A 26258-nucleotide genomic window follows, 5' to 3' on the forward strand; every position below is an offset into this window, starting at 1 on the left:
AACGGAGTGGGAGGGATTGCTGAACCGTAAGGGATTGCTCTGGGTGGGAGATGTTACGATCAGGGACGCCCAGGGAGGCTGGGCTTCTCGCACCCCACACCTTTTCTGGGAAGGACGGACAACTGAGGGAAAACTAGTCATTTTCAATCTTTGCATTTCCCTAAACTTTTTTTTTTTTAAACCCTGCATCTCTATAGACAATCTGGTAGCTTCCTGAGCAAAGCACGTTCTGCATATTCCGTTTGTTTGTCGATTTCGACCCCTTTGTCGACCCCAAGTGGCTGGGAACCTGCCGCACATCCCCCGCCCGCGGGCCTTTGCCCAGGTGGGGCTCGGGCGGGGCGGGGCGGGGCGGGGCGGGAGGGGGGACCCGGCTCCGCGCCGCGCACCGCCCCCCGCCCCCCGCCCCCCGCGCGCGCGGCCTTGTGGGTAACGCGGGGCCGCCAGGTGACAGCTAATGGCGGCGGCTGCCTGAGCCGGGCGAGCGGCAGATCGCGGCCGCGGGAGGCGCGCGGCGGGACCTTCCGGGGCGCCGCTCCCCTCCCGACTGCGGCTTCCCGGCGGCGGCGGCGGCGGCGGCGCCGGGCGGGGCGCGCCATGGACAGGCCGGCGGCGGCGGCGGCGGCGGCGGCAGCGGCAGCGGCAGCGGGCGGCGAGGGCGGCGGGGGCCTGGGCCCGGGGCCGGCGGGCGGCAGGAGGCCCCCTCGGGTCGCGGGGGGCCCCGCCGCCGGCTCCCGGCAGCCCAGCGTGGAGACCCTGGACAGGTAAGCAGGGCCCCGGCCGCCCCGGCTTCCCGCGCCCCGACTCCCTAGGGCCCCGCGCGAGGCCCGGCCGCCCCCTCCCCGCGCGCCAGGCCGAGGCCGAGGCCGAGCGGGGGCGTCCCCCTGCCGCGTCCCCTCCAGTCCCTCCCGAGCCCCGCGAACCCCCGCCCGGTGCCCGGGCCCCGCATCTGGCTCCCTCCCGCGTCGCGCCGGGCACCCCGAGGGGCTTCGCAGCTGTCAAACGGTGCCCCGCGCCCCCTCCTACTGCCCCTTGTAGCCTCCTCAGCGGCCTCCGGCCCGGCCCCGAATCGTTTGGGAGGAGGTCTCACCCCGGCTCCCCCCTTTTGGCGTGTGTCCTGGCCTGTGTGGTCTGGAGATGCAAACCCCGCCGCTGCTTGGGGTCCCCACTGTGGGCGTGGGGAGGGGGCGCTGGGGGGGGGGGCGGAACCCCGCCGGTGCCGGAGCTGGTGCAGGTGGAGGCCAAGGTACCCTTCTTTGAAAAGCTGCGATGGAAAAGTTTGAGACCGCTGCGATGCGAGAACACACCGCGGTTTACTTTCAGTTCCTCACACTTTGAAGGAACTGGTTCATTGTTTTCACGAACACGTAAAGCCCAGAGGACTGAGAACTGAGATCCAGCAGTTCGAAGCGTAAAGGGACCATATCCGACTGGGAAGGCCCCCCTGCCGCTCCGAGGACGAGGGATGGGTGATCCCACAGCCTAGACTATGCAGCTTTCCCACACCTTGGCCGTTTCGCTGACGCTAGAGTGGAATTAGGCAAGGGACACTGTTGTGACAGCCTCGGGTCAGTTCGAGGTGTTGATTCCTGCTTGCCTTAGTCATACCAATGGGGTGAACTTTCGGGAGTTTCCAGAGGCACAGGAGCAACAAGAAACACTCCCTTTGTTTCGACCTTTGTGTAATTCCAGTGTGTTTGAATAAGGTACCTACCCAAGTGGTCAGCTTTGCTGAAAATCAGTCACAGCTAAGACAGCGCATGGAATGGCCAGGATTTCACTCGGATGAAAGTGATACTGGGCGATGTATGGGGGCTTGGGGACTCGCAGGCTTTTGCTCTCTGGCTTAGCATCTAGTGGAGCAATGGGAACCAAATGTGGTCGGAGCCAGGGTGGAGGTTTGCTCTGGATGCGGTTGCGTGGGAATCACCTGAGACGCTTTTGAAGAACTCCGGGTGGCCAGAGCCCGCTCCTGGGGCTTCTGCTTCAGGAGGCTGGGGTGAGGGCCAGGAGTTAGACGTTTTCAGAAAGGCCCCACAGCCTCCGCTGGGATCCACTGCACTGTGGTACATACATGGAGGTGGCGTACTTGCTTTATTTTGTGGAAGTGGGGGGGTTTGGGGGGCAGGGGATATTTTTTGGCCCCTGGAGGCAGGGGCTAGATCCCGAAGGGGCCTGTGTGCCTGCCAAGGATTTGTGTCTTTGTCTCCTGGGCCCATACTTCTCGCAAGGCTCTTTATAACCAGCCTAAATGTCAGCTGCCCCCTCTGGGGTGGAGCCTGAAATTCCGCATTTTTGACAACCACCTTAGCTCCAAGGGTGGGCCATGTAGTCTCCTCGGCCCAGGATGGTCCTGGTTTACTGGTTGGGCCAGCGTAATATCAATAGCGTCCTTCTGCCACTCACAATAGTGTCTTGGTTTGGATGAGAAATTATACATATGGTTGCCCTGGCTGTGGGGGCCACCAGAGGCTTTGCAGCGGGTGAGCTACAGGATAGGGTAGGCGCTGGAGGACCATTCCACGCAGTAGTGTTGCTTACGGCCTGAAGGTGGGGAGGTCTCATTGAATTAGGTTAAGAAAGTTCTACAAATGCTCATCTCTCAGTCATTTATTCTGCTCTCTGTCAGGCACTGTGTTGGGCCTGAGGATACAGCAGGGAACATGCACGCCCGGATCCCTGCCCTCGTGGAGCAGCTGTTTAGTGGGAGAGAGACAAAAAAAACCCCGAGTCAGATGAGTTCCGTGTGAGATGGTGATGGGTGCCAGGGGAGAGAGGCAGCCGGGAGGGGATGGGAGAGCTGGGTGCGCACCCTGGCGGGGGCTGGGCATTTTGTGCAGGGTGGTCAGGTGAAGCCTCGCTGAGACTGTGGCGTTGCGGTGAAGAGGTGGGGGCTCAAGTCTGCGCATACACCAGGCAGAGGCCGTGCGCTCTGGGCTGGGGGTGGGAGCCGAGTGGTCCAGGATCTGCCAGGAGACCACGGGCACCGGCTGGCGAGAGAACAGTAGGGGACAAGGTCAGAGAGGTCACAGGGGCAGCCGTGGGGGCGTGGAGCAGGGGAGGGACAGTCTGCTGTAGATTCCGGTCAGCTCTCCATGGCTGCTGTGGGGGCGACAGACCCGCAGGGCCAGGAGTGGAACCAGACTGTTTGGCAGCTCAGAGGCTTCTGCGCTCCTCAGAGCCAGAGGGGATGGAGGCTTAGACCCGAGCCGTGGGCAGAGTCGAGCTGTAATTGGAAGAGCCTGCAGGGCAGAGCCAGTAGGGTTCGCCGAAGGCTGCTGGTTGGGGAGAAGAGAAGAGTCAGGGACGAGCCCGGTGTTTCTGGCCTGCGGACGGCGACGTGGCAGATGGAGAAGCCCCCAACTGGAGCAGGGTTAGGGCGGTAGGAGGCTCTCAGCCTGGACGTGTCAGTCAGTTGGATGTCCCAGAGCCGACGTCAAAGCGGCGGTTGGTCGGAGTGGTGTCCGGGCTGGGGACTGGACTTGGGAGGCCTGGGCGCAGAGCTGGGGTTTGAGTTCCCGAGGCAGGAGAACACACCGATGCCGATGCCGGGCGTGGGCTGGGCATGGGCAGGGGGTGTTCTCAGATACTTAGCACAGCAGAGCGAGGAGACTTGGCGAGCATTCAGACGTGAGAGCCAAGCAGGCGTGGCCTCCAGGGTCAGCCCAAGCTTTGGGGACTGGGGTGACCCGGCAAGGCTGGGCTTTTCCCTGACTTGGGGAACATGGGGTGTGCGTGGAGGAGCAGGTTGCAGGCAGGGCGGCTGACGCTGGTTTGGACAGGTGGAGCTGGCAGGGTCTCAGGGACCAGCTAGGGGAGGTGTCTTGTAGGGTCGGGAGAGTCCAGGCTGGAGAATAAAGCTGGGAGCCCCCAGCCTCAAGTGGTTGTTGACGGCAGGCGCGTGGAGGGAGGCGGCCGGGACTAGGGAGAGGGAGGATGGGAAACGCGCCAAGCCCTGGTTCCCATCTTTCAAGAGCGGCCCTGAGAGAAGAAGCTGGCTCCATGGGACGTGGCTCACCCGTGCCCCCGACTGTGGGCCCTCCCACCTCTTCTGAATAGTGTACTTCTCTTAATGCTGTCAGGGCTGCGGGCCCGCGAGAGGATGTGGCTTGCTCAAGGTCACGGAGCTAGCTGGTGACAGAAACAGGACCCGGATCCAGGCCTTCTGTCTACCAGCCCACCACACCACACTGTTTATAGCTCTGTTGGCCGGGATGCTTCTGGTTGCAGGTACCGAAACCACACCACCATTCTAGCTCAAGTCAGAAAGGAAGTGTCTGGGCTCCCATCTCTGCTGCAGATGAGGCAGGATGGCCGCGGGCGCATTTATAGCCAGCGTTGCACACAGCGCCCGCTGTTGGGGCCCCCCTGTCGCTGCTCTTTTCGTGTCTTACTCTTCATTTGGGGGGGGGAGTGGCCCGGCCGGGGGTGGGGGGCAGGGGGCAGGAGGAGCCCCGGTCAGCCCCCCTTCTCTGGCACAGAATCCCTCGCAGTGGGGAGGAGCAGCCCCCGCCAGTAGAGAGAAGTGTCCTTGTCCGAGGAAGCGGGAGGTGCTGTGCAGATGGTAACAGCACGTCCCCGGAGCAGGGGACAGGCGGGTTCCTACTGTCAGATTTGCCATCAGGGTAGGTGCTGGCAGAGAAAAAGGCAATGTGGCCAGAAAAGTGTGAAATAACCAGGCGATAAAGTTGACTCGGCCTTCGAAAGGGAACTAATACCCCTCCTTCTTCCTCTGAGTTACCAGTTGTGGTGAATGGCTTCTTGGCACGTGATAGGAACGTCTGCCCAGTCGGTGAATGCCTTCGCTTAATTCTCCGGCCTCGGCCTCGCAGATGGAGGGCTGTCAGAGAGGTGATTTTACCTACTGCCGAGGGATTCCAGGTTTTTCTCTCCTCCCGATACGCAAGAGTGGGGATTTAATTAATGCTGAGATTTTCCAAGGTCTGGAACACTGTTTACAGTAAAAGCTGCCTGCAGGGTAAACTTTCAGGAGTGTCTTCTGCCCGTTTACTTATTTCTTCAGTGCTTGGATGGGTTGAGAGAGGAGCCTGGCCCTGGGGGCAGTTTTTAATTCCTTCACTGCCTGGTTTGCTTACAAGGTCCTTTGAGTCAGGTGAGCGCAGCCCTACCTCTCGCCAGCCCTGTGCCCTTGGTCAAATACTAGAGCCGTAGTTTTCTCATCTGTAAGGTGGGTCCCCTCGAGGCTGAGGCTGGGTAGGGTCGTGGGTAGAGATGCCTTGGTCGCCGCAGAGCAGCGCGCAAGTGGAAGATGCCGCTTGCTCTGTTTTGCTGTGTTCTCACGTGAGGCGGTGGCAGGTGTCTGTGGCGCTGGGCTCTGCTTTGCCCTCTGACTCGGCGGGTTGGTCTCTTTTGGTTGTACCATATCCTGGAAGGAGCTGGAGGCAGGCCCACCCCTTTCTGACGGGCCATGTCACCTCCGTACCTCGCTCTGCTCATCTCAGAATCCTGTTGGCTGGTCCCTGTTCTGCCTTCTCATCACACTGTGGTCGGCAGGCTCTGATGTGATGATGGACCCGGAGGGCCTTTTGTAAGTTTTCTTTTTTTTTTTTTTTTAGGTGTATTTTTTTTAATAGTTGTACAATGATCATCACAACCCAATTTTGTAGCATATAGGTGTATTTTATTTTATTTTGTTTTATTTTATTTTTTTGTCTTTTGTCTTTTTAGGGCCGCACCCATAGCATATGGAGGTTCCCAGGCTAGGGGTCAAATCGGAGCTGTAGCTACCGGCCTATGTCACAGCTACAGCAACGCCAGATCTGAGCCACGTCCGAGACGTGTACCACACACAGCTCATGGCAACGCCAGATCCTTAACCCACTGAGCGAGGCCAGGGACCGATCCCGAAACCTCATGGTTTCTTGTCGGATTTGTTTCCGCTGCGCCACAATGGGAACTCCTTTGTAAGTTTTCAAAGACGGACAAGGTGCTAGTATTTTGCTACACTTGAGATGTAACTTTACCCATCTGTTCTTTTTAAAATCACGCAGTCGGCTTTGCTCCATTAAGAGTCACTTGAAATTACATTATTTTCTAGATTTAAAACTACCAACATGAAATTAATTGCGTTTTTAAAAAGCGTATGCTGTAAGATAAATATTTCACTTCAGAATTAATTTTCCATTTCCATTACATTAAGAATATTCACGGTATATAATGGTAAGTGCTTAATAGTTTATTAAATGATTGAAAATCACATGTTTAATTGTCTAAGGCCTGGAATCATAACCTTAAAATAAATTGGTTGATTCATTGAAATCGCCGTGGAACCTGATCTTACTTCCTAGCTGTCAGTTGGTATGTCAGTTCTTCTGCTAAATGTAAAGGTAACCAAATGGCCTAAAGTTCATTTTCTAAGAAAAAAGCACCGCGTGTAGATCCCTAGTCAGCGCTCCCTCTTTTTCAATGAGAGCCTATGTCTGCAAATATTTTAATCACACTATTTCTTTTAGTCCTACAGGATCACATGTTGAATGGTGTAAACAGCTTATAGCTGCTACAATTTCTAGTCAGATTTCAGGTTCAGTGACATCAGAAAATGTATCCAGAGATTACAAGGTAAGCAGCATTGAGTCCTTATTTCATTTCCAGTGTATTAAGTAGCCCAGAAGCTTTGCAGTTTCAATTTGCATGAGACTTTGGCCCTCTGATGCTCAATGCCATTTACTTGGGAACAAGGCTGAAAGTTTGTTGTTGGATCTGAACTTTAGAAGAGAAATGTTGCTGGGATCTGGTATATGTGATCACAGGTTTATAATTGAGAGGAAAAGCTGACTTTATGATCATTCTCTGAAAAACCCAATTCCGTTTCATTATTTCATTATGTATTTTATTAAATATTACATTTTTAGGTTTTATCATAATAAATGCCTATATTTTTTGTTAGTATTCTGAATTTCAGAAAACATATTTAGTATTTCCCTAACTTCACAATTGGTTTCTGTGTTTATTTACTACTAGTGGGTTTTTAGCATTAACGAGTGATACTAGAATGCAAAAAACTTGCAAAATCTCAAGAGTGTTGTATGGGCAGGCTCCTTTTTATGGGGGGGGCACACGCGCGGCATATAGAGGTTCTCAGGATAGGGTCGAATTGGAGCTACAGCTGCTGGCCTACACCACAACCACAGCAGCTTGGGATCCGAGCTGCATCTGCGACCTACATCACAGCTCATGGCGACGCCGGATCCCCAACCCACTGAGCGAGGCCAGGGATCAAACCTGCATCCTCATGGATACTCCCCAGATTTGTTTCCACTGCACCACAACGGGAACTCCGGGCAGCCTCATTTTAAAAATCCTTATTGATTTGAGAAATCTCTTCTTGTTTATTTTACAATTTTTTTTTGGTCTTTTCCAGGGCCGCACCCATGGCATATGGAGGTTCCCAGGCTAGGGGTCGAATCGGAGCTGTTGCTGCTGGCCTGCGCCAGAGCCATAGCAACGCCAGATCCAGATCCGAGCCGCATCTGTGACCTACACCACAGCTCACGGCAACGCCGGATCCTTAACCCACTGAGGGAGGCCAGGGATCGAACCTGCAACCTCATGGCTCCTAGTCGGATTCGTTAACCACTGAGCCATGACGGGAACTCCTCTTCTTGTTTATTTTAAAAGTTGGATTCCCTGCTTATTCTAAAGTTAAGAGTGATAAGCTCCTTGTCAACAGAGACTGGGGCTCTTTTTTTCACCTCTGCTCCTCCAGCAGGATCCTGGAACATAACAGGTGCTCAGTATATTCTTGTTGGATCAGTTAACAAAGAAAATGCTTGCGTGCTCCATCTTTGTTAAGGCTACAGACTAACTTTGTTTTAATATCCAGAAACTATTAACAGGTACCGTAAAAGATACCATGTTTACTTTTCGGTAGTAGAGTTTGCTTGAATTGAGTGTTCAGTTTATTATAGTCATTTTTGCCTGCTAGTAAGAGAGGATTCATTGTCCCAAGTATGTGCAAATTTCATATCCTGTACTACCCTAGGTCACTGGCTCTCAAAATCATGGTCCTCGCCAGGCCTCACATGTTACAAAGAGTTCAAGAGCTACAGTAATGATCCTAAGCCGTTCTTAATAGCTGTCTTCTTCAAGGGCTTTAGCCCCAGTTCCTCCTTAGCTGGTAAGGTAACAGGTGCCGAACCTGAGTCCAGAGGCTGTGTAATTGAGACTTGGTTCTGGAGCTGCACTTGCTTCATCTAAGCCTCTGGATGCTGTGGATAACACCTGCCAAAGGAGAGCATGGCTGCAGATTCGGAGAAATCGGATAATGTGCCCCGCCTGAAGAGCGACAGTATAGTCCTTACCGGGTTGCCCTGCTGCCTGGTTTTCATGTTTGTCCGCATGGGAGCAGCGGAGGCTCCTGTTCCACATCCCCCGCCCCACCCCCGGCTGGCAGACATGCAGCTTCCGGGTGGCAGAAGTGTTTGCTGCATCACCTATGCCTGAGTAGCTGGTCACTGAGTAGTTGCTGACCCGACTGGTCCCAGCTGCCCTCTTGCCCCCACCTTAGCTGAGAAACTGCCCCACTAGCAGAGAGGCGCAAGGACCTGTATTAGCAGAGACTGGCTCTCAGACCTTGGATTGATTTTCTTTGTGGACAATTGTGAGTTAACCGTAATTTTTTTTTTTTTTTTTGTCTTTTTGTCTTTTTTGTTGTTGTTGTTGTTGTTGTTGCCATTTCTTGGGCCGTTCCCGCGGCATATGGAGGTTCCCAGGCTAGGGGTCCAATCGGAGCTGTAGCCACCAGCCTACGCCAGAGCCACAGCAACGTGGGATCCGAGCCACGTCTGCAACCTACACCACAGCTCACGGCAACGCCGGATCGTTAACCCACTGAGCAAGGCCAGGGACCGAACCCGCAACCTCATGGTTCCTAGTCGGATTCGTTAACCACTGCGCCACGACGGGAACTCCGACCGTAATGTTTTCATTGTGGTTGAGCAGTTGTTAGTGCTTTGTGGATTCCGTAAAAGGATGGTGACTGCATAGCTGTTTAACCTCTACATGAATAGATCAGATGGAATCTATACTTTAACATGAAGCAACTAAGGGTTTTTTGAAAATTTTTAGTCTATTTACAAATTTTGTGTAGCAGAATTAGCTCATGTTGGAATGGTTTAACAGATGGTATTCAGAAAAAAATAAGGCTTTTCCATATTTTGTAAATTGAATTTTAAGTACCTGCATCAGATCATAGCTGGAGCTTTAGATGAATTATTTTAAGAGAGCACGTTTTCTCATTGTCTTTGTTAGGTTTGCCCTGTAGCCAGGTCTGCAACGTTGGTGTTAAATTTATAATTCAGGACTTACATTTTCTTCAAGGAGAGCGTTTTTCTTAAATAATAAAAGCATAAAATGTTTCCAAACCACAGATAATTTTGCATGCTACTTACAAGATAGTGCTTAAAAGCAAGGTAACTAACGGGGCCTTTGGGACACCTCGAGCATGGGAGCCATTGCCTGGGGTGGGCCCTGAAGGTCCAGATACAACGCCTTCAGTACTTAATTTACAGTCATCAGTCGATACCATTTGAAGTTATATATTGTGCAAATATGTTATTTGAAATACACCCTCGATGTGTGGGTTAACTTATTAGAGGTTAAACTCAAAGTCAGTAATTAAATGGGAAGTGATGCTTACGTGGCCCGGAGCCCTTGCATGCTGATTTGAAGTGCTGATTGTGCTCTGAGCTGGAGGCTGCTGAGAGTGGTTCTCCCTCTTCATCCTCAGCCACCCTCCAGCATGTACAGGGCTCTATGGTTTTGCAGGGCTTTTTTGACATATCCTTTGTTTAATTCTTACAACAACCCAGTGAGATAGCTTTTATCGTAATCATTGTTTCCCAGATGAGGAAAGCCAGGCTCGGAGAGGTTAAGCCAGTTGCTTAGTATTATGCAGTTAGACTTGGGGTTTGAACCCAAGTCCTCCTGTTAAAAAGCTAGAGCAATTTTAAAAATTTTGTCCCACCTTCCTGTTCACTGTTTTTCAAAATGTGGCCCTTGGGTGTTCTGGCACCTGCACTCCCTGGGGCGCCTGCAGAAATGCAGCTTCCATGGTCCCCCTCCTGCCACGTGAGTCAGAATCTCTGAGGGCGGGGCAGACCGAGTCTCGTGTATGTCCTGTGCACAGCAGAGCATGGCAAGATAGGCTTCCCTAGGTGAGTGTCTATTGAGATTGGTGATGAGCCCATACATTTCAGGTACATTCCCTCAAATCCCAGTAATTAGCAACTCGTGTTAAGAGTTTAGGAAACAGTTGTTTTACTATGTCCTCGTATCATAAACTGGCAGTCAGCTTAGGCTCAGATCACCCAAGGCGTGGTAAGAACATCACTGGTATCACAGGAGATGAGCTTAGATGGTATGTGTGTCCATGGACATCCTTTAACAGTTGTGTAATGACTTTCATGTGGATTAGAAAAACGGACACATCCAAGTTGTAACTTAATGGATATTACTGCTTAAAGCCAGGCAAAAATGAAAAAGCGGATTTAAAGTCAATATAAAGTTGAATACAAATATTAGTACAGGCGATATGCAGATATAGCGAACCTGACTTGTATAGGTTGTATACGAAGTTTGGAAAACATTTGTTCTAAGTGGAAGAGAAGGTAGCTATTTTTGTGTGTGTGTGAGCTTTTTAGGGCTGCACCTGCAGCATATGGAGGTTCCCAGGCTAGGGGTCGAATTGGAGCTGTAGCTGCCGGCCTACGCCAGAGCCACAACCACACAAGATGTGAGCCAGGTCTGCGACGTTCATGGCAACACCGGATCCTTAACCCACTGAGTGAGGCCAGGGATCGAACCCACAACCTCATGGTTCCTAGTCGGATTCGTTTCCGCTGTGCCACGATGGGAACTCCAAGAGAAGGTAGCTATTATGTGAACTATGGATTAAATTAATAAATAAATGTAGGCCTTAATACCAAGTATCCTGAAGATTTCCCTGATAATTAAGACTACTGGAAGAAATGTAATAAAATGATTTGTTTGCCCACCTCCCTACTACTAACTCAGTTGCTTCTGTTTTTACGGGGGTGTAAAGCTCTCTCTCCTGAGTTTGCCCGAAAATTTAAAAATAAGGCATGAATGTAATGTTCCAAAGATTAGATGAAAAAGCGTATAGTTACAAGTTGTAATGAAACATTTCTAGGAACCATTAGTAGAAATGACACAGTTGATCGGTTTCCATTGTTTGCAAAGTGGAACTGGGCCGAGAAAGCGGGACGTGGCGGAGCAGTGCAGCTGGTGCCGCTTGGCTTTGTGACCTTGTATAACCTCTGCGTGTCAGCTTCCTTTTGCCTGAGGATGAGAGAGTTTGGATTAGATTTGAGGTCTTTAAAATTCCTTTCTTTTTAGAACATTCTTTGATTCTGTTTTGTCCAAAGGGATTTGATGCTGGCCAGACCCCGGGAAATTGGGACACTGCAGTTTTAGTGTGACGTTCTCTTTCCTCTGGCTCCGTCAGCATCATCACTGCCCCTCTGAGGCTCTCCTCCTGTTCCTCCTACCGTCGTCCCTGCACGTGGAGGAGCTAGATCTCCTTCCAACATTCTGAAGTAAAAGGAGAAAATGAAGAGGCTCCTGTACTAAATTGAATTGTTTAGAGCTCAGTGAAGTGATTCAATTCATTGATAAAAGCCGGATATTTACTTGACTTAGAATCATCTTATGTGGTTTATCAGAAAGATCATAAAATTTGGAGTTGGGGCACTTGGCCCTGTGATTGACTCGCTGCTCAACAAGTTACTTTACCTTGCTGAGCCTCGGCGTTCCTGCGGGTGTAATGGATGTTACAGCAGAGGTTTAGTGTATTAAAAAGGGCAGCATATGTATGGGACGCGTACGGCGCTCACTTGCTGTACACTATGACTCTATGCGCATGTATGTAATATGTCAAAATGAATACAAGAGCAGTATATTTTAATTGCTTTAACGCCAGCCCACGTCCATAAATGTGCCGTGAGCTCCTAGTGTGTGCTCAGGCCGGGCCGGGCTGCATGGAATATTTATGGACTGTGTGTGCTGAGCGCTGACAGAGACAAGGAAACGAGGTGTGGGGGGACGAGCCAGGCAGGCAGAGCAGGGCCTTCTGGGCATATTCAGCCTACTCAGAAGGGGAACAGGTCTAGGCGGGGCCATATGGAGGGAGATTAAAAGCGGTCAGCTTGGGTTTGAATCCCCACCCTCTTAGAATACTCGTGACACCAGGTGTGTGGGGTTTTTCCCCCCACACTGTCCAATTCTCTAACACCAGCTGAGTGTTCTACAAATCAATCCGATTCTGAGACTAACCGGAGTTAGCACAGAGCCCCCAGGTTAAGGTCTTAGTACCATAGGACTTCTCGCTTCAGATGCCACTTGCAAGTAGTGGGTCCCAAGGCTACAGACTCGGGGTTCCTCCGACTCTGTCTTTAAGCTGGATCATTTGCTAGAACAACTGATAAAACCCTAGTAAACAGGTTTACCAGACCATTATAGAATAAAGGACATAAAAAAGAATAAAGATGAACAGCCTGATGAGGAGACACATAGTCCCCTCTGGGAGGGTCCCGAGATGAGGAGCTTCTGTCTCTGTGGGGTTCGGTGGCATTCAGATGCATTCAGCCCAGAAGCTCACCGCACCCTATGGTGTAGGGCTTTTTATGGAGGCCATTAAATAGGCATAATCAATTATCAACTCATTTTGCAGCCCCTCTCCCCTCTCCAGAGGATGGGGAGTGGAGCTGGAAGTTGCTGGCTTTGCATCATGGTTTGGTTGTTCCTGTAACCAGCCCCCATCCAGGAGCCCACCAAGAGTCACTTCTTTAGAAGAGAAGACACACCTATCACTCAGGAAATTGCAAGGGTTTTAGGAGCCCTGCATCGGAAAAACAGGGTCAAAGACCAAATAAACTTTTAGGCAGTCTTCTTGTGTTGTTAAAGAGATTTTTTCAGGTTTTTGCACCTTCTTGTAGGTTTTGGGCATGTGTAGGAGTTGACAGGGGATGTAGGGCAGGTCAAGAGAGTTGCTGTGAGAGTTGGGGAGGCTGCAGCCCATCGATTTAAAAAGGCCGCCTAAATGGTACTGACACGAACAGCCCCCGCTTCGTGAGGACTGTGCACTGCAGGTACAGTTGTGCCACCCGGTTTAACCCTCGCAGGTGCCTGGGAGGAAGGTGCGGTCAGCATCAGCGAGGTGGAGGAGGAGACTAGGCCCCGAGGCCTGTGTGGCTGCCTGAGGTCAGTCAGCACTGGACGCAAGATTCCAGTCCCGGAGTTTGAAAACTTTTTTAACCACGGAGCCCACTTGCCCTCCTAGGCCTAGGTTGGGAGATGTCTTCTCAAGTCTTCCAGTGAAGCTGAAATGACTGCTCGGGTTCGAGAACTGGCCAGGACCTGGAGGTCCTTCCTGGACCCCACTCCTTCTGTGTGTGTGCCAACATACAGATGCAGAGGCCTGCATCTGCCGGCGAGAGCTGGCCCCAGGCCTCCTGCCTACAAACCACCGCTCTCTCCTTTGGCCGCGATCAGAATCAGAGTCCAGAAGAAGAAAATGAACTTCTCTGTGTGCCTGACAGAGAGAACCACGGGGGGATCAAGTCAGGCGAGCCTCCCCCGAGCGGCCTGGCCTCACTCGAGCGCCGAGGGTTCAGGGCGACAGGTGAGGAGGGTGTGCGGGCCGGAGCCGGGCTCTCCCACCGCTTGCCGTTTGGGTTAGTTTCTCCTTCCGGGAGCGAAGGCCTGGTGACAGCGGTGTATCTCCTACACGTAAGGCCCCGTTTCACTGCTTGTGGATGCTGCCTTTTTAGTTTGCAGTTGTTACTGTCACTTTATAGACCAAACATTGAACGAGTAACTGTAGTTACAGAACAAATGTGAAAATAACTCGCTGGAGCGGAGGTTTGGCGGCGGGGAGGAGAAGGGAGCCGAGAGGCAGTGGCGGTGTTTGCTTCATCAGCCCTCCAGGGAGTCGGGAGCGCTCTGCGCGGGGAGGCTCCAGTTTCTGTGCGTTAATTATAGCGGCTCCCGCTGCGGCCCGTAGCAGACCATCTGGTTTAAGTACTTGCCTCACACCCTGATCTTGGCCAGATTTCTTAACTGTGCCTTGGTTTCCTCATCCAAAAATGGGGCCAGTAATAGTTTTTTATGTCACAACGTTGCTCTGGGAATGAGTTGATACATACATGGTTCTTAGAAGACTCTCTGCCCCAGAAGAATCATCACATGAGTTTTTTTTTGTTTTTTTTTTTTTTATGATGTACCTGCTGCAGAAAGAAGGTAAATAAAAGAACTAAAGATGAAAATTTCAATCAGCAGAGATTGGCAAGAGGGTGGCCGTGGTTTGAGAAAGCTTATTTTCTCATCTTTTAGAACGGGAGGTCACTAGCTACTGTTTAAAGTTGACACATCAAGAAGCAGTGGTGGGAGTTCCCGTTGTGGCGCAGCGGAAACGAATCCGACCAGAAACCATGAGGTTTTGGGTTCGATCTCTGGCCTTGCTCAGTGGGTCAAGGATCCGGCATTGCTGTGAACTGCCATGTAGGTCGCAGATGCGGCTCGGATCTGGTGTTGCTATGGCTGTGTAGGTCAGCAGCTGTAGCTCCAATTCAGCCCCTAGCCTGGGAACCTCCATATGCCACGGGTGTGGCCCTAAAAAGCCAAAAAAAAAAAAAAAAAAAAGCAGTGGTGTAACCATACTTCTAGTTATGGAAGTGTTCTGATTTCAAAATAGGTCGAGTCATAAACATGCTTATCACTGAGGAATGAAGCTCGGGAGAAGAGACTCTATTTTGAGTTTTTTTAAATTGACATAAGCATTTATTTTATTTATTTGGTATCAACCTTCCTGTTGTAATTAACAAATGATAAACTTCCCATATTTGTACTATACAAATTGCTCAGTTTTGCTAGGTGCACATTTGTGAAACTACCACCACAACTAAGATGGTAAACATTCGTCACCACCACCCTCCAAAAAAAAAAAAAAAGGGCCAGGTTTAAGCTTCTTCGTCTAAATAGTCTTTATTTAGGAACGTCTGGGCTTTAATTCTCTTTGAGCTCTGGCAACACTTAATTCAGATGCTCTTTTTGCTTTAAAGAGTGTTTTCTTTTAATGAGGATACCACGATGTTTTTTGAAGTGCATGTCCTTGCATTCATGTGATCTTCTTATCTGTCCTCAGTAAAACCTATACAGCTGGTAAGAACCTCTGGTGATTCTTTTTTAGTAATCTGCTTTCCATAGAACATCCCGTGTTCTAGCCTGGGTAACGACGATCGGAGTTCAGACTCTAGGATGGGGAACCATTTTCCCTCCCCAGGGCTCCCCGAATGCTTATGCTGCACGTCCAAGGAGGAGCGACAGCAATAACCTCGCGGGCATCACTGTCCCAATTTAGTAGAGCTTGGCTTCCCCTTGCCCGGAGCCCCCCCACCTTCCCACCTGGGGTCACCCCTTCCCGGTGCAGCAGCGCTGGTGTGACAGAGGGGCACCTTCTCCCTGGGGGGCGGCCACCTCGGGGAGGTGTATTCTGGAGTCCCAAGTGCGAGTTGGAAGTAGAATTCCTATAGAAACTGGGTCAAGATTTGTGGTCAACTCGGCTTTGTGAGTTGACCATTAACGCCATAGCGGAGCCGTGCTCGGCGTCAGCTGTGGGCGCTTTTGTGGTTTCTTGGTTCGGTTTTGTTTGGTTTCTGTGGGCTGGTTTGGGAGCAGAACCGCCTTTTTATATCATTGTTTCTATGGGGAAAAGGCATTCAGTATTCCAAACAGACACACAAATGAACTTTTCAAACACAGCCTGTTCACATTGTCTTGTAATAGCGCTTGACAGAAGGGGTTTGTATTTACAATAATGTAGTTTGTCTCAGCCTGAGGGTGATAAGTTTCTCCAAATCATAGACTTGCCTGAAAATTACAGGACAAATGTGTTAGGATTGATTGGCTATTGAATGAAACTTAGAGGGCAAATGGGTTAGGATCGACCCGCTTGCCGTTACTTGGAGGACCAGGCTGTTGCGCGGGCACGGGATCGTTCACAGGTCAATGATGATATTCTGTGTTTTAACTGACAGGTTTTCAGGAGGCCTGATATCAGGGTAAGGATGTTTGGCTTTCAGCAGACGGGCCTCCCACTCGTGTGTCTCTGTGCTTTATCGAACCCCTAGTCTATTTAGTGTTCTTTACCTTCTCACTGGTTTTATGAGTCACTCGGATCAATTTGCTCTGCTGTGTCATAGCTTTAAGTGTTCACTAGAAATGCTTTATTTGTTACAGTGTCTTGATGTGCGAAAAAGCCAATGTGTGTGAGGGCAGGATGTGCAGTACTGCCTTTTGTTGTGTTACATGAATTCTGACCCAATGGATATTCATGGCAGGGGCTTATAAAGCTAGGCCCACAGAATCCTCTTTTAACCTTGCTCTTTGTGTAATTCATGCTAAAGATCTAACAACAGCAGCAGCAACAAAGTGGTCAGTTGTTATCCACCCTGAGTAAGAGATCTGAGTAAGATTTCAAGTCTCGAGGACAAGATCAAGTAAGATTTCATGTTTGCATGCCGAATCCCCAAAGCAGAAGTGCTAATCTTGAAGATAAATTTAGCAACATCAGCCCCATTTAAAAGACAGAGGTAGCTGTTACAGCTAGTGGATTATAGCTTATGTTTTCTTCATGATGTTCCTTCCCCTTTATTTCAGAATATTCATAAAGCAAGACAAAGATTGGTAATGTGCATGCATTTAAACCTGAGTATCAAATGTTGACAATTAACCTATTTCCTTTAAGTGAAAACAATGTGTTTTAATCCTATCGAAGCCAATGAAGTAGTACAAAAATAAGCAAGCTAAAGCAGATTCTTATTCTAGTTGGTCTGTCTTTGTTTAATTTTGTTTTCACCACGTTCTCTTTTGCTCATGGGAATCGTTTTCTTTCACCAATTCACATTGTTAAACATTCGTGTTGGGCTGTACACGTGCATGGACTTTGAAATGCTGCGTGGTTTTTGGTTGTTTAGTCATTCATTCTTCTGTTTTTAAATTTCTGATCAAAGAATGATTCCATTTTCTTTGTATTTAAAAAAATGGAAATTTCAACAAACTGGCTGCATTTTAAAAATTGTCCTGCTTTGAAGGGTAGCAGTACCAACTGTGTACTTAAATTCATTCTGATGATAAAGTATAAAAATATATTAAGTACTATTTTACTGACAAAAATGAAAGGCGGGAAGGGAGTAAATGCTTTAAAAGCTTTGCTACGCCTCCACTGCTTGCCTTTTAAGGTCATTGGAACCAAAGTTTCTCGAAGGAAAAGTATATCGATGCTGAATTTTAATATTCTCAGCCCCAGAGGCTTGATACAACTTTCAAAAGGGGTCATCCTCAATATTCATACTCATTATACCACTTGTTAAACTAAAAGTGCAGGTTTTTAAAGTTTCGAAAACTGATCCTACAAAAAATTCAGAACAGTGTACGTGTAAAGGGATTGGAAAGCGTTTCAGTCAAGATATGCGATGTTTTAGCTGTTTCTTTGAAGCACGTTGATACTGTGATAAGAAATACTTCATGCGGTATTGATGTGTAACTCACGCGATGTAATTAGCAGTAAGTGACAGAGGGTGTGTACGGGTCTGGAGACGTGTGACTCCAGCACCGGGTGTGCGCATGCGCATGTGTGGGCCTCCTGCCAGTGCCAGTGGAGTTGACCCCTGGACAGCATGATAGTTCCTTAGAGTATGTGAATTCTTACCGCATTGAAAACACATGTCTAGGAACCACCTCTGTGTTTTGGCTTGATTTTGTCCATGACCCGGTTTCTCTGGTGTGTTTTATTTTATGAGCATGTTACGTGCCTGGTATTTTGTTTCGTTGCTGTACGCTACAGGTTTGCTGGCTTTTAAACAGATAGTACGTTCTTTGAAATCCATGACGTCTGTTTGCTTTTCATTTTTCTACCCCAAACACAAACACAGAATAGATACTCCATGTTAGGCCGAGGATGCTATAGATGGCCCACACGTTATTTCCTTAACTCCGAGGGGGAAAAGGTTGTGATTTGCAAAGCCGTAAAAGGTGTGTCGACTTTTACATGCTTACTGTCTCTTTAAAAAAGAACTTCTGTCCTTTCACCTGTCTGTTTGCACGTGTTTCTTCCCCCTCTTTGCCTTTTCTTGTCCATGCACCTGGTGCTGTGCAGGAGCTTCAGGAAGAACACAATGGCTACCCTTCTGAAGCTGACGCTGAGCAGGTGGCAAGTTCTACGTGTTCATCTGTTTGTAGTTACCGACCGTGTATTTAGAAGCCATTTCATACTAGACTTCTAGGCAATAAGCAAATGCTTTTACCGCTACGGTAGTACTCTCCTGTCTGAGTTTGGTAGATTCCATCATGACATTATTTGCAAAAATTGGTTTATCCAACATTTTGTCACCTAGAAATTTGGTCGTCTCTGCTTCTGGGTTTCCCCAGAGGTTGACTGATGAGGTTGACGAGCCTCAGTCACCTCCGGATTCCGAAGCGCCTTTACAAAGACTCGGAAGGGACAGATGCATATGCCAGGGGTGCTCCTCGAGGGTGCAGACGTTGCTTTATCCAAATTTGCAAGGTCTGTACCCAGCACATCACCTGGCACCCGTGGCTAATTGTGGAATGAGTCCATATATTTTCTAGTTATTAATCAGAAGAACGCAGTCCTTCATCGAGGTTTCTTGGGTGCTTACTCTTTGCTCGGTACCTCTGGACTCTCTGGAGTCTTAAAACAGCAGAAGGTCCCCCCCAAGCTTAGGTAGAAACTCAGTATATGCAACTGCTAGAAAGTGTGGCAAAGTCCCCATGCCCGCCGCGCCTTTGCCCAGCCCACCCTCCTTTGGCGACCCCGGGAGCACCTTGAGGAGCCCAGTTTGCAAACCACTACTTTCTTAGAGAGAGACTCTCCCCTCCCCCATCCCCCCCCCCTCCTGCCGGCAGCCCCCATTCAGGAGGGGGTGAAAAGAGTAGAGAGGCCAGGAGGTCGATGGGCCTTCAGCTGGACTTTCGGGGTCGCCAAATCAGGGTTGGGACGAGATCATGAGAGAGAAGCCCTCCGCCGAGGCACCGAGAGGACTGGGTGTATCCACGAGACGCATGTCACCCCTAAGCATGTTCCTTTCCTTAATTATGCTCTACATGGGTTGGATAAATCAAGGGTCAAATCATGTCCTGTGCAACTTGGAAGTTGCAGTCACAGCTCAATATAGCACCTGCGTGAGTCCTACCTCCTAACACCGGCTTCGCAGAGGGAATCTACTGTCCTCACCCACCAATGAGCCTCGAAGAACCGTTTCTCCTCCTCGATTCCTGTGCTAAAGCTAACTGTCTTTCCTGTACTCAGTGAACCTTTTGTGGGGACGTCCGAAGCATTGGTGGGTCGGTTGGTTTAGTCCGGTAGTTGCCTTTTCATCCCTTAAAAAGCATGCCCCGGAGTTGATTATCACCGGTGGGAGGTTTGTCTCTCTCTCTCTCTCTGACCAGCACATTCACGCCGCATATGACGTACAGGTATTTGAAGCCACATTTAACCTGACTGTCAGAAGAGAGGAGAAACGTTTGGTCTCCAGCCTCTGTCTCGAGAGCCTTGGACATTCTCCAAATGGTCCCAGTCACTGCTGCGTCCCATCGACAGCGCTCTCTTAGTTAGTCCTGGGTTGAGGACGTTACAGTGTCTGACGTGGCTTTGCTGTAAAGCTTCCCGTGAGTCAGATTGCCGCCCACCCCGACACACAGGCAGTGGAGGAGAACAGCTTGCTTTAGTAAATACATTTCAAAATACCCTAGTCCCGTTTATTTTTAAACATCCACTAAGGAATTTACGTCTGTATGATGTATGGTCGTATTCAGCCATTAAAATCAGCCTGAACAGTGTAACTTTTCAAGTAATTTAAAACTTGAATACTGATTCGTTTTCTCACTTTGTAACTATATTGTAAAATTGGCCACTAGTTCAGGCAATAAATGAAAGAAAGCAGACTTTCAAAATAAGACTTCTATCAGGATTCCTGATTTTTTGAAGTGTTTCTAAAACTGGACATTTAAAAGTATAAATATTGATGCATTTCCAAATCAGGTGTGAGTATAAAGGAATTCACAAATGCTTCCTCAGGCCCCCATTAGCAGTTCTCTACGTCCCTAAAAACGTTGACTGAGAAGTGTCTTAAAAGCCTACCGGGGCTAAAAATTCAACCCGAATAAAATTGCTTGGAGGTAACCATGAGTGCGAATCTGTACGATTTTAGCCGTGTTTATTGATGAGGAGGAGGAGGGACCATGTCCTTCTTTGCCTTCCCGGAGCAGACATACCTTTCCCAAGAGTTAGCACTGAGTTAGCTCTTCATATTTTGACTTTTTCCTTTATTTTGTAAAAGCGGATGAAACTACCATGTATAGTGTTTTAAAATTGACCTTTAAGTCCCTTTATAAAATCTATTGAAATGTTCTTACAACTGTGAAAAGCAGTTATTTTGAAGTTTCAATAATTTAGATCAGAATTATAAGAAGATATCGATTTTTAACATTTTGCTTCACAAAATCATGCTGAAAACTCAGTGTGGTCCAGTCTGTTTTCCACTGAACCCTGGTGGCCTCCTGATGCTGACAGGTCTCTTTAGGAGAAAGCGGCCCCTGCTGGACTAGGTGGGGAATGCAGCGACTCTCGCGCCCTCTTGCTGATTCCGCCTACGCCAGCATGCTAAGACTAGTCTCCCCGGGGAAAAGCAGAAACAACCCAGCTGAACTTGTTTTCGTTAACCCAGTATTTTCACAAAGTTCTCAGAAAAATTCTATTCACATCTCTTGGGAATTTAATGCTCCGCAAAACACAGCTTTGAAATTGCTGGGGTTTTGAACACCTTCTTTTTTTGTTTTTGTTTTTTGGCCGCGCCTGTGGCATATGGCAGTACCTGGGCCAGGGATCAAACCTGCGCCACAGCTGTAAGTAGAGCCACAGCAGTGACCACGCCAGATCCTTAACCTGCAGAGCCACCAGGGAACCCCTTGTTCGCCTTATTCTTATTCATGACCCATCATGTCAGACATGCCCCGGAGAAAGTGCCCAGTTTCCATGGCAGCATCTCACAGACTGGTAGTACCTTGGAACAGGCACGGAGTTCAGGCTCTGATTCCTAGTAGTTTGAGAAAACCATTTTCTCAGTTATCTGGCACTAGCCAACCAAACTCACAGGAGAGTGGCTACTGGGCCACGATGCCAATCTGGACGTCTAGAAAGGTGGGCATATATCTTTCCAGTCAGCCAGGACATCCTCTCCCTAGTGTCACTATAGCAGGAAGCCTGACACCTGATGAGCAATTGGCTTGGTGAGCCTGTGATCAGGGTAGAGCGAACTGACTTGGGAGAAACCAGATCCATGCACCCTGCTCTACAGGAGCGGTGGAAATTCTCTTGTCTGCCAGATGAGGGCGCAGTCTCGGGGGCTGGATGGGATACCCACCTACGCAGTGCACTCGCCCGGTCTCCCTCCTACGCTTTGTGCAACACTGGTAGCTGGGCTGCAGCAGTAAAGCCTAGGGCTTTCCTTAGTAAGAGACCCATCCCTGGTTTCTTAAATGAGACTTTGGGATTGCCCAGGCAGTGTCATAGCTGGGCCATTTCTACAGCGAGCTAAGCATCTGCATCTAATGTTGACTTTATTCATATTAGTTTCATGCTCAGAAGGTAACCTTTTTTGACCTTTCTTCCAAATTCTGGAGGCACCTTGTAATAGCTGTCTGTGTAGTGATTACAGTATCTATCTGTCATGTCAAGCCATTTCTGTATTAATGCTTTCTAACTGTGAACTTGAAATATGTGTAACAACTTGCTAGAATATGCAGCATGGTGTCCTGTGATGCTGAGCTTTAAATTGTCTTGTAAGGGGAGGGGGCGTTACACTTTGCACGCTTCTGTAGCCTTTGTGGCAAAGAGCACAGAACTCACAAGTCTTCCCCCCAGGTACACAGATGCAAAGTGAGATTTACTCCCGTTTGGTTTCTCGCCAGGCTCTAAGGGATGGAAATAAGCTGGCACAGATGGAAGAAGCGCCACTTTTCCCAGGAGAATCAATCAAGGCCATTGGTAAGTTTAAGGGGTACACCTTGCTTATATAAAGAGATCCCTAAAATGAAATGGCACTTTACTCACAAGCATGGGTGGTATATGTGCTGGAGATCAGCCGGACCGATTTGATGAGGGGACAAATGGACTAGACCCTTTCATTCTTGTTCCTGTCTTCGCGACCCTAAGAGATAAGAGGCTGAGTGCAGAGGACCACTTTAAGCTCCGGTGGAGTCTTAGGGGGCAGCAGCAGCGCAAGAGGGGCCAGCTTTTCCTGATGAGCGGGAGGCTGATCAGACTCTCGTGGCAACGTCAGTTCACTGCTTGTTGGAATCCTTTGCTCTAAGGAAAATGTATTGCTGGCCGATGCAGGTCATATGGTTTTGAGAACTTGGCAGAGAAGTTTTAGCGGCTTCTAAGGGTCCAGAGAATACAGTTTTCGTGCAGGAAGAGGGCCTGTGTTGCCACCGTGGATTGTCAGGGCGATGGCCAGAGGGCTCCCCGTTTCCCCAGGGTGGATGGCCAGGCATTTCAGCAGGTCCGTGCCCTGTGCCGTGGGGGGCGGGAGGGCGGCTGGGCGTTGGCCAGCCTGGGGTCTGGCGGGCCTGCTTCCCTCCCGGCTCCCGCCCAGAGGGGCATGCCCAGTCTCAGCCACCGTGTGTCCAGAATGTCGGAGTAGCTGGGCTCTCCTGCCCAGCCCTCCAACAGCGGCTCCGCTGGGTGGTCTGCTCTGGGGTTCTGGACTGTTCATCCCGACCTGAGCTTTGGCACTTTCTCTTTCGGGCTTCTGGAACTTCCTTCAGGCCTGGTGCTCCTTCGGCCTCTCTGGCCTTTCCTCCCCTGGGAGTGCTTCTTGGGCCGCCTCCATGCTGCTTGGAGAATGTTCTGACTCAAGTGCAGAGCTCATTATGCCAGGCCTCTCCTCCTTCTCCGCACAACAGACTACACAGACCTAAAGGCACCATGAAGAGGTCGACATACTTACTCACCTGCGAAACCATCACCATATATCTGTCACACCCTGACGTTTCCTTGGGCCCTCTTGGTCCCTCTCCCTCGAGCCTTCTCCCCCTTCCCCAAGCACTATAGGTTGGTTGGGTTTTTTTCTAGAGCTTTTTTTTTTTTTTTTTTTGGCTGCCCCAACACATATGGAATTCCCGGGCCAGGGATCAGATCCAAGCCACAGCCTCAACCTAAGCCTCAGCTGTGGCACTGCTGGCTCCTTAACCCACTGTGCCGGGCCAGGGATTGAACCTGTGTCCCAGCACTCCCAAGACACTGCCAATCCTGTTGTGCCACAGTGGGAGCTCCTAGAGCTTTATAGACCTGTTGTCATTGAGTCTGTCTCTTTCGTCGACCCCATTCCGCACCACTGCTGTAATGGTTATCCATATGGTGAGTGCCCGGCCTGGGTCAGCGGTCATTCCTTTTCATTGCCGAATAGTAGTCCATTGTTCGGATCCATCACTGCTTGCTTAGCCACTCATCTATTGATACATACTTGGGTTGTCCCCGACGTGTGGCTATTTACAAACAGAACTGCCATGAACCTTCATGAACAAGTCTTCTCTGGCCTCATCCGCCTGGTGCACCCTTTGACCCAGCCACACTCACCGCTGGCAACCGGCTGACCTCACCTCCCTTCCCCTCCTCCTGCTTCCTTTTCTGACACCCTGTCTGATAGCGTGTATCAGGCTGTGGTCTCACGGGAAGATGGCGAAGACGTGGTATCTTTGCGAGAGGCGTGAGCTTCTTAACATTCACAGGACTCGTGGATGCTGTTGATTTTGAGACTAAATATATTAGCAATAAGAATATAAAAAATTGATATGGAAGCTGATAAAGAATTTGAAGCAAGAAGTCTTTTCCCACTTCGTTGATGTGGTTTTGGGTTTTATCATCTGTAAAGCAGTTTCCTTTAGAGTTGCATCAGGGGACAGAGTAAAAGCCTTAGTTTTCATTAGCAGCAATTTAGGGTCTTGTGAGTTTGATTAATGTATTTTTGAGTGTGATTAATTTATCAGGGAAAATGTTAACCACTTGGAGAAAAAAAATGACAAAATGGAACTTATTATGAGACCCTTTGCTTAAAACCTCATTAAGTAGCAAATCAGAATTTTGTTTAATTATTTTTAATTAAAAAAAAATTTTTTTTTTTTTGGTCTTTTTGTCTTTCCTAGGGCCGCTTCTGTGGCGTATGGAGGTTCCCAGGCTAGGGGTCGAATCGGAGCTGTAGCCGCCAGCCTAAGCCAGAGCCACAGTAAGGCCAGATCCGAGCCGTGTCTGCGACCTACACCACAGCTCATGGCAACGCCGGATCCTTAACCCACTGAGCAAGGCCAGGGATCGAACCCGCAACCTCATGGTTCCTAGTTGGATTTGTTAACCATTGAGCCACGACGGAAACTCCAGAATTTTGCTTTAAGGAACAGAATTTTATTAGAAGATTATACACCTAGGTCTTTATTTAAAGTAATAAAAAATTAAAATTCCTAGAAAACTGGGACCACAGATTTGTATATTTGGAAACTCATGTTAAGATGTGTGGATGCTATTTGGGGGTTTTCTTGCAGTGAAGGATGTCATGTACATCTGCCCGTTTGTGGGAGCAGTGAGTGGAACTCTGACGGTGACCGACTTTAAGATGTACTTCAAGAATGTGGAGAGAGTGAGTATTTAAAAGTGGGTCGTTTTTGTATTTCGACCGAGCTGGCCAAAAGTTCCGTGACTAGGGATCGAACCCATGCCACAGCTGTAACTAGAGCTGCAGCAGTGACCATGCTGGATCCTCAACCTGCTGGGCCACCAGGGAACTCATTAAAGAAGACAATAAAAATGATTCTGGAATTCCTTCGCCCTGAGAGAAACAGAGGGTTATTCTTTTTTTAGACGCTTTATTTATTTTTTTGGCCATGCCCAGGGTATGCGGGAGTTCCTGGGCGGGGATTCAAACCCGTGCCACAGCAGTGACAACACCAGATCTTCAAACCACGAGACCACCAGGGAACTCCCGGAGGGTCATTTTTAAGATGTGCGCATTTGCCAGAAGATTTTTGTATCTTGGGGGGAAAAAGGCTGTTGAAGTTCCCCTCGACCTGGGGGCGGGGCGGGAAATAGTGGTGGGAATTTGTCATCTCCGCCTGTCCTTCCCAAAGCATGTTATAAGTCGGACTTGGGTTTCTTAGCCAGGCCCCAGAGGAAAGGCGAAGTGAGCAAACGTGTTCTAGACCAGCGAAGAATTAAAGTGTGAACGCCCTGTTGACTGCCATTGACAGGCACTCATGTTAACTTGTACCCTCAGGACCCGCATTTCGTCCTTGATGTCCCTTTGGGAGTGATCAGCAGAGTTGAGAAGATTGGAGCACAGAGCCATGGTGACAATTCTTGTGGCATTGAGATTGTGTGCAAGGTACAGTACAGACACAAGAGAAACTCAAAGCGGGCGCCCAGATCGCCAGCTCCTCACGGGCTTTTGGCGAGTAAGGAGTGATTCGTACGTTAGTAACTGCGGTGTTTTCAGGACACCTCTTCGGCCTTTCATCAGCCAGTTCAGACCATTAAACAAGCCGTTGCTGTCAACCTCTTTTCTCTTGAAAGTGCTCTAATGAACCTGGACCGGTAACCTAGGTGGTGACGTTATGTGTTACAGTTCAGAGAAATCGAGTGGAAAGCCGAGATCAGTCTTTTTTCCAGCTTGTCGTTTCAAGACTAATCTTCAGAACCGTGGCTGGTCAGAGATATCCTGAAGAGACAACTATATTCGTAAATTCTGTGATTAAAAACACAGTTAAGTTTCTTCGCTGTGTTGGAGTTTTCACCCGAGCCGTGCGTGTTTGGGGTGTGGTCCCCTTCTTCCAGTGGGTTCAGTAAAATGTGCGTGATGACTTTAATGGGTGGTCATTTAGGAAACACCCTCACTGATGGTTTCTCCTCACTGACTTTATCCCCTAGAATACAGTTGATCAACAACCTTACCTGAAACACCAGGACAGGGATCTGCCTGCAGTGCCCGCCACGTCCCCTCCAAATTTGGGGTGCGGATTCCTGCCCCTCTCTTTGCCTTGATCAAATCTCAAAGGAGAGCCCCTTCTGGCTGGTCCTGGCTGCACTTGAACCCGCCTTTCCAGTAACGCTTTTCTGCGCCAGGCGGGGACCCCGTGGCCTACCTGGCTCCCTT

General features: G+C 49.3%; 1 protein-coding gene across 10 annotated transcripts in view; it reads left to right on the forward strand.

The window, feature by feature from the left end:
• The first annotated feature begins 419 nt into the window (after positions 1-419).
• MTMR1 (myotubularin related protein 1) overlaps positions 420-26258 on the forward strand; it is a 60566-nt gene continuing 34727 nt past the window's right edge. The window contains exons 1-8 of one of the 10 annotated variants that reach the window (XM_085006769.1): positions 420-764; positions 6474-6579; positions 16074-16097; positions 16696-16722; positions 18194-18247; positions 22027-22102; positions 24655-24749; positions 25383-25490. In XM_085006769.1, the coding sequence (XP_084862895.1) occupies positions 598-764; positions 6474-6579; positions 16074-16097; positions 16696-16722; positions 18194-18247; positions 22027-22102; positions 24655-24749; positions 25383-25490 (657 nt within the window). In that variant the 5' untranslated portion in view covers positions 420-597. Of the gene's footprint in view, positions 765-5399; positions 5549-6473; positions 6580-16073; positions 16098-16695; positions 16723-18193; positions 18248-22026; positions 22103-24654; positions 24750-25382; positions 25868-26258 lie in introns of those variants that run through there. The other 9 variants (XM_085006770.1, XM_085006775.1, XM_085006772.1 and 6 more) reach the window with 9 other exon arrangements.

The sequence above is a fragment of the Sus scrofa genome, chromosome X (genome assembly GCF_054392235.1).
Source record: "Sus scrofa isolate SSC_HxYL_T2T_F1_AM1 chromosome X, Sscrofa_HxYL_maternal_Yorkshire_Landrace_v2.0, whole genome shotgun sequence".
In the NCBI taxonomy this organism is placed as follows: Eukaryota; Metazoa; Chordata; class Mammalia; order Artiodactyla; family Suidae; genus Sus; species Sus scrofa.